Source organism: Hemicordylus capensis, chromosome 1 (genome assembly GCF_027244095.1).
Source record: "Hemicordylus capensis ecotype Gifberg chromosome 1, rHemCap1.1.pri, whole genome shotgun sequence".
Lineage (NCBI taxonomy): Eukaryota > Metazoa > Chordata > Lepidosauria > Squamata > Cordylidae > Hemicordylus > Hemicordylus capensis.
In genome coordinates, this window is record NC_069657.1 from 330,087,721 (window position 1) to 330,096,311 (window position 8,591).

The following is an 8,591-nucleotide window of genomic DNA, read 5'->3' on the forward strand; positions in this document are numbered from 1 at the left end:
TGGCTGTGGATGAAACTGAAATAGCCCCTTTTCTCTGGTGCCAGATCATCTATTTGCATACTCATATGGCTCAGTAGATTATCTGGATGGATCATCCTTCACATCTCCTGTTCCCAAAGCTAAGGCAGCCAGCTGAAGTCTTCCAACTTGCTCCTACCCACTTCATATCACTCAAGTGTAAATGAGACTGCTCTGGGCTGTTGGCTATGCACCCCTGACTAACCTTTGGGCTTATGTGGGGAATCAGCAAATCTAGAGTGAGCAGTTCATTAGAGAATAAATTTGTGCAAAGCTTCAGTCTTGGAAATTGATGAGAGAGAGAGTTGAAGTCAAATATAATCAGGTTTATTTAGGGTTTTAGGGGTACAGAAAGGAAATCTTGATTAATAAGCAATGCAATACTAACTAATAAAACCAATACTACTAAACTGAAGCTCACGAAGAGGCATTTTAGCTTGAGATCCAAATTACAATCAGCTCAAGGCTGATCAGAGAAATGGGCTTAGAGAACAGCTTTAGACTGTAAAGAGAAACAAGGAGGGAGTAGTGGAGTTTGGAGCAGAGGTTTGTTGGTATATGTGGATCCTTTCCGATGATGTGTTGGACACTTGTTGCTCAGCCAGTGCTGAGGGACTTCTCTCTTCAGGAACAAACAGGAAAACAGAGTGGGGACCCATGTACCCTTTGCGGGTCTGGAAGCCAGTAAAAGTCCAAAGGTGGTCTGATCCCAATAGACCACTTCTCTAATGCAACCAAAAATGCTGCACAGATTGGGCCTGGTGACAGGGCCAACCCGGAGACAGAAAGCGGGATGGACACAAGGGCCAATGCACAGTCAGATGGTAAAGCTGGTGCCCAGACAGGTTAAACCAGAGAAGATACATACCGTTTGGTGGTCTGTGACAGAAGTAGGCAGAAACCTGCCTTGGGGCCAAATGCTGACCACGCATTTTCTCCTGAAAAGGGTGACATCTGTAATGGACAAAAGAATATTTTGTCCTGTTCAATTCTAGGTGGGTGTGCTCTAGAGCACAATGAAGTGAAAAGGTTTAGACAACCTGTATGTAAAAACTATGAATAGGTGGACTCAGAGCTTATCTTGGGTCAGGAAGATCTTCAGGGAAAGATAACCAGTTTCTTTACCCATACATTATGCCAGCCATTAATGCCTGAGTCAGGGAGATGAGCCTGTTGCAATCTTATCCTTCCTTCCTGGGAAGGTGATTAGCTCAGGAGGCTGATCTTTTGTGCCAACATAGAGGGGAGTTCTCGGCTACTCCTTTTCTAGGAATAACTTCTTGTTAATTCATGTCTACTTCAGCATCTTCATCTGTGCTTGAACAGAGAGGCGAGCACAAGGACTAGTCCCCCTTTCAGTTGCAAATTAGGCTTGACCTGGAGTTACCTTCCCCATGCTTCCTGCTAAGTGACTTACCCTTGTGCGTTAGCCCATGTAAGCCAATGGTGAGCCTGTGGTCCCTCAAGTTAAAAATGGAAACTACAAGCTCATAGTTCCAAATCACATGCAGGGGTGCTACTGGGAGCCCCCAGACAGGCTATTCTCTTAACATGAGTGAGTTCTGGATCCAATAGTGTTCATGAGTAGATTGCTCATTTACTTATGCCTGACACGGAATTCAGACTCCAACAGCTGGATTACATAATCATTATACGGCCATTGATTTCTTGCAGGCAGATATGCTGGCATAAACATTTAGGATTGGGATGCTAATGTAACAAGCTTAAACTGTAATCTGAAAGCTCTGAGGAACAAAGCCTATGTATTTCTGCAATCTATGAATAAACTGCTTTATTAGCTAAAATGTGAAAGGGAGTATGGACTTGCCAATGCAGACAAAGCCACATTTTGGTAACATTCTTTGTTGCATCCACTTTGCTACACTGCTGTTGAACATAATGATGCAAACAACTAAGCAATTGTACAAAATTATTGCCACTGATTTGCATATGAAATGCACACCTTTTACTGCTTCATGCTGGCATTGTTTAACTAGGTTATAAATAGTAGAGCTGGATGCACGGGGGGTGGGGGAGGGGATCCAGAAAATGATCTCTGATGAGCACATTGCAAAGAACGAAGCATTTATTCAGACAATGTTGAAGCTGGAGAGCTTTCACTATAACCAGTCATGGAAGGAATGGTTAATTCTCCAATCATGCTTTCTGAGAGAGAGAGAGAGAGAGAGAGAGAGAGAGAGAGAGAGAGAGAGAGAGAGAGAGAGAGAGAGAGAGAGCTGCATATGAAGTTCCATAACTAAATTTCCCAGTCTCAAAACAAAAAACCAACTCCTTTCATAGAATCCTGGCCTAGAAGAGAAGTGGAGGTCATTTAGTCTAAGTTTCTCTTGGAAAGGAGAAGTCTAGTGCCCTAACAATTCTAAACCACACAACAGACTCCCATGTATTTAGTCCACTGGCCGACTGCTGGAACTGGAACACAGTTAAGTAGGTTACACAATCATTTTGGAGGAAGGAAAGAGATGCCAGACTGCTATGTAGATTAAGCTACATAGAACATGTGTACAAATACATAATAAAATTTAAAATGTGCTCCATGTGGCAAATTGGGGTTAAAAAGATGAGCCCGGGGACTAAGAAAGGTTGAACTGATTAAATTAGTGGCTTTCAGAACACCTATTTAGAGGAAACTCTTTCCATATGAACTTGTTTGCCAATGGCTCTTGGCATCTCTGGCATGGACCTATGTAGATTGCATAGCGCCCTGTGGTATCTTCTAGGGTACATGAGGCACTGGCCAGGCCTGTTGAACTTGGTCATTTATGAGTGTACTATAGAACACATCCAGTGTTTCTTTACAACCACATTTTGCAGGAGAATTCCAGCAGAAGTGTACAAGGCAGCACTCAAACGAAATCTATCGTTTTGGCTTTTTTCAAGAATCCCTGATCAGTTTCTAAGGAACTTTAGGGTCCCTGTTTTGAAAATTGATTTACAAGCAGATAGGAGCAGTAAAGTTAAGAATAGGAGGATGTTTGCTTTATTTAAGATAGAAAACTCAACTCACAAACCAGGAGTAGCTTCTAGCTTTTAAGTGAAGACACTGATAGTGTACTTAGCCAAGCTCATTCCAACAGATGGATAAACATAAGAGCAGTCCTGCTGGATCACACCAAAAATCTATCAAGTATCAAATCCAGCATCCTATTACCTACAGTGGCCAACCAGATGTCTCCAGGAAGCCCACAACATAGCATAAAGACCACAGCTATCGTCTGTTGTTCTGCCCTGCATACTGCCTCTGAACGTGGAGGTTCCATAAAGCAATCATGACTAGTAACTATTGTTACTCTTGTCCTTTATAAATCCCATTTAAAAAACTGGAAGTGTTGCTTAGCCATTGCTAAAAGTTCATAGCAAGTTATCAAGGAAAGTGCTGGGTCCTTTATGATTTGAGCTGTTGGTGACTGACCAGGAGAGAGATCTTTGGGTCATGGTGAACAGCTTATTGAAAGTGTTGACTCAGTGATCAGCAGCTGTGAAAAAGGACAATTCCACACTAGGGTTCATTAGGAAGGGGACTGAAAGTAAAAAGGTAAAAATTATCATATTAAAAATCTATGGTGCAGTCACATCTAGAGTACTGTGTACAGTTTTGGTCACCATATCTTAAGGATATTGTAGACTGGAAAAGGTGCAGAAGAGGGCAACCACGATGATTAGGGGCCTAGGGCCCTGGAGCATCTTCCTTATGAGGCTATACTACAGCATTGGGGCTCTTTACTTTGGGAAAGAGGCGTCTAAGGGGAGACATGATCAAGCTGTATAAAATTATGCATGGAGTGGAGAAAGTGGACAGAGAAATTTTTCTCCTTGCCTCAGAACACTAGAACCATGGGTCATCCCATGGAACTGAAGGTTGGGAAATTTAGGACCATCAAGAGGAAGTACTGTTTCACACAGCACATATTTCATCTATGGAATTCCTTGCTATGGGATGTGGTGATGTTCACCAGCTTGGATGGCATTAAAAAGGGCTTAAGACAAAGTTATGGAGAACAAACCTGTCAATGGCTACGAGTATGTAGGAGAGGAGAGCTGGTCTTTTGGTAGCAAGCATGATTTGTCCCCTTAGCTAAGCAGTGTCTGCCCTGGTTGCATATGAATGGGAGACTCGATGTGTGAGTGCTGTAAGATATGCCTCTTAGGGGGTGGAGCCGCTCTGGGAAGAGCAGAAGATTCCAAGCTCTCTCCTGGCATCTCCAAGATAGAGCTGAGAGAGATTCCTGCCTGCAACCTTGGAGAAGCCGCTGCCAGTCTGTGCAGACAATACTGAGTTAGATGGACCTACGGTCTCTCAGTATATGGCAGCTTCCTATGTTCCTATATTGGCCGTGGGCCACCTCCAGCCTCAGAGGCACGATGCCTCTCAATATCAGTAGAAGGAGCAACAGCAGGAGAGAGGGCATGCCCTCACCTCTAGCCTGTGGGCTCTCCAGAGGAATCTGGTGGGCCACTGTGTTAATCAGGATGCTGGACTAGATCGGCCTTGGGCCTGATCCAGCAGGGCTGCTCTTATGTTAACCTATGAGTGGACAGTGAGGGAATGATTTTACATTCTCGGTTTGGACTGCCGTTTTTATGCTCCACCATTTCCATTTATGTAAATTGCCAAATCATCGTTTGCACTGTATGTATTATGGAGACACCTGTAAAGCTCTTTTGTTTCATTTCATTTATTTTTAATCTTTTGGCAAAAATGATGCCTATTAGAATTTTTTATCTATTTTTTTTAAATCTTAAATTCTAAGAGGGAAAACATTTTTAAAGGTTGAGTGGTATTCTTAGAATGTGTTATGGTTTAATAATGGTGTGATGTACTCAGGTTTGTAATTTCAGTGTTATTTCTTACTGAACTTTTATGCCTTTTCACTTTAAAAGAAAATAAAGATGGATTATTGCATCAGTTTTCCAAGTATGGAAGAAAGGAATACACTCGTATGCTTTTCTCAGACATGGACATTAATAGGTATTGACACAATTCATTCTGAAAGGGACAGAGAGTTTAACTGAAGGGTAAAGATATCTTACACATGGGGGAGCCAAAGTACTCTTCTGACAAGCAGAAAGTAACAATGATTTTAGATGCTATTTTAACAATGTTGTGGAAAGGGCAGATAATTTGAAGGAAAAACAGATGATTATCAAGATTGGAAATTATTAGCAACATATTTTTTTTAGACACTAAAGGAGGTGGAATTCAACTTTCTTCTGCTTGTTTCCCCCCCATCTTCACTGAGATTTAAGGGTATTTGCGCTTCTTGACGTGTGCTGGCTAGGGACACATATTTTTATTAAAAACTTTGTACAGAAGAATAGTTAGTGCTAGAAAGGTTTTTCCACCAACTCTTCGCTAATTTAAAAGCATAGAGAATATGGTTGGGCAGAAGGAAGCAAACAGGTTGACCTAGGAGTAGAACCTGTTTCATGGCTCCCTTTGTAATAATATTGTGTGTATAAAGACTCTTGGGCTCCATTGTCTCACAAAGGCATCAAAATTAAAGTGCCTGTATAACAAGACAGAAATCCAACATATGTAAAGGCACTGACGTTACAAAAAGTGTCTGCAAATGTTCTTAAATCTATCAGTGGAAACTCAGGATGTGATGTCTAAAGTATGCGATATAGAGTGATATGGCAGAAAGTGTACTTGTCACTGAGGGGAAAAGGTCTCATAGACCAACAACTAGAGCTGAAAACACAGCTCACTGCAAAGTGGCAAAATGAACATAGCTTGGAAGTTTGGGTAAGTTATTCCCCCTCCTTTCCCACACACAGATTGAAGAAAGGGGGATTTGTAGAGACAGCAAAGAATGTAAGCTGCATTTACTAGCAGTAAATAACTCTGCATTTTTGTTACAGCTGGAGTGGACAATCTCAAAGCATTACACAATGAATCAGATTTCACAATCTCCCTGCACACCAATGAAAGTTTATCTCAATATTACAGATTGGAAAGCACAGGCCAGGAGATTGAGTGGTTTGTGTAAAGTCACTCAGCAATCCTGACAGAGCCAACTGAACCACTTGATCATGTTTCCTAGAAAAGTTCAATATAGAGTACAGTTTTCTGAAAGAGGCTACAGTGAGTTCAAGGGGCGAGTAGAGATTATTATTTATCTGCAAGATTCCTGTGTCTTCAATGCAAAGAAAGGATTTCCCCTGCAACCCAGTGTCTATATGTCGCTATCACAGCCCTGGAAGGAATCTCTTTCCACAAGGCTGCAATCTCCCAATCTTTTCAATGACAGCACAGGAGTAGATGCTAGTGATCCAGCCTTTTACTTCTTTTTTAAAACTGTCTTCTTTTAAAAGGAATTTCAGAAATCAGGCTTAGAGTTAAGATTGCAAAATAAGGCAGACCCAAACTATGAAATGTTCACATACTTTATGTATATATGCCTTCTGTCCAGATCTAAATATGGGGAGACATTCAGACTAGTGCTGGTGTGAATGGAAGATGTCCTGCTCATGCAAGAGGGGACAGTTTTTGCAGCCCCCCCTATCTTCTGCAGCTCTGTAATACCCCCCAAAAATATGTCCTTGAGAGTTAGGGGACCTGTTCCTGCAAATACCAGTCTGGATGCTGCCCAACATCTTTAGTTATCTAAAACAGTGTACTGTTTTGTCTTAAGAGGACAGAGAAGTTTGTATGGAACCAAGTTTAAATAGATACCTATGACCTGATGGCTGACACCCAGACTAATGAAGCACTGGTGAAGCAAGCGCACACTACAAGAACAATTTTCATTGATCTCCCCTTCCTTCTGAAGTCCACTGGGATTCCCGAATAATGTCCCTAAGAGCTGGGCAACCCTCAGGGACATATTATAGGGGAGAACAATAAGCAATAGAAGGCAGGAAAGATAGACAAAATTGCCCCTCCCCTGTAGCACACACTGCACAATCTCTGCACCAATGCTGCGTTAGTTTGGATGTCTGCCAAAATTTCTAAATGTCTGATGTCTTGAATTGCTAGTTTTAAATCAATATTTAAATATTAACACTGGCAAAAGCTTAATATATTCAAATAGTTTATACTGTCATATTTATCCTTACATATCTAGAGGTGTTTGCTGAAGGTTGTCACTGAAACCTTTGCACATTGCACAACCTGAAGCAATATTACACTCAATGCACCAGGAGCTTCTCCTGCACAATCTCTGCTTAAGGAAACAGGGCCTGACATCCAGACTAGCACTGTGCTGATACACCAGCATTTTCCCTCATGCAACGGAGATGTGATTTTCAACAATCTTCCCATCTCTCTGCAATTGCCTATGGCTCCCGAAGATATGTTCATGAGAGTTGGGACAAAACAAAGGGACATCCCTGTGGTGTGACAGAAAACGCAGGCAAGTCAGTGCAGCTTCAGTCCAGATGTTAGCAAGGAATTATGCAAAAACATTATACCACCTATAATTGCATGGTCATTTTGCAGACTAATTTAATACTACAGTAATGCACTTGTTGCATGGGATCAAAATCTCTTTCCATTTTCTCATGAAAAAATTGTGGTTCTCCCATTAGCCTAGTACTACTGTTGTGGAATTCAGTTGCACCAATGTCATGGGCAGCTAATGGATAGTGCCAATGACGGCACTTGTAGCAACTCCCTAAGGAGTTAGTAGGCAGTTGTGCTCATCCCATCAATTGTGCTTGCAAAGATGGTTCTCTACGCCCAAATTCTCCTCACCATTCAGACTGCAGTACTGTAGCAAACACCTGTACTATTTGAAATAGCTGATGATGACTTTAACATTGGTTAAGAGCTGGCTTGGTTAACACTTGTAACCAAGCTAAATGCTACAATGTCAAAATCAGATGTTCCAAAACTGGGAGATGCCAACTGTAATCTGTTATGTCTTTTTTATCCAGGTTAAGTCTTTGAGATTGCTTCAATAATATAATGCTGAGAACATTTCCATCCAGTTACTAACTAAAACAGCAGGCTAGTAAATGCTGTTTTGTAAACGAATGAACTAAAAATTTAGCTCCAGTCAAAAGGTATTAAAATGCATCAAATCTTTCTCATGTGAATCTTAGACATGTAACTAACTGTGTAACAAATAAAATCCTCAGTGTGATCTGCTGGCCCGTTATATAGAAGGCTTATGACACTTCACCTTAGTATGCGTGTGAAGAAGTTAACTGAAATAACTCCACTTAGTGTTTGAGGGAGCAATGTAATGAAATCTGTTTGCTGTGCTAGCTGTCTCCAGATTGGGCTGTAATTACACCACAGAAGGAAGAAAGGTAGCTGAGTCTCAATCTGGATCATTTATGTAAACTCAGCCTTCTTGTCAACGACGTTCTCAGATTGCAAGCATGCAAACCACAAAAATCATCTCCTATGAACAAAATAGAGACAGTGTCAGATTGCAGGCTTCTGATATACCTTGTGTTCTCTCTGTAATTGGACTTTAACATTTGACACAGTAAGGTTAAAAAACTTCTCATGTAATATACATCTATTCAGGGAATGAAATTCTGTACTAACAGGAGGAGAGGTGGGGGGAGAAAGAGAGAACTATACCTCAGTTCTTTATGCC

The 8,591-nt window shown here is 41.3% G+C and overlaps 1 protein-coding gene across 2 annotated transcripts in view; it reads right to left on the minus strand.

Moving 5' to 3' along the window:
- Positions 1-329: 329 nt before the first annotated feature.
- The window catches only part of PDSS2 (decaprenyl diphosphate synthase subunit 2), a 125,955-nt gene continuing 117,693 nt past the window's right edge, over positions 330-8,591 (minus strand). For both annotated transcript variants that reach the window (XM_053289516.1, XM_053289435.1), the window contains one exon: positions 330-8,390. In XM_053289516.1, the coding sequence (XP_053145491.1) occupies positions 8,355-8,390 (36 nt within the window). In that variant the 3' untranslated portion in view covers positions 330-8,354. The remainder of the gene's footprint in view (positions 8,391-8,591) is intronic.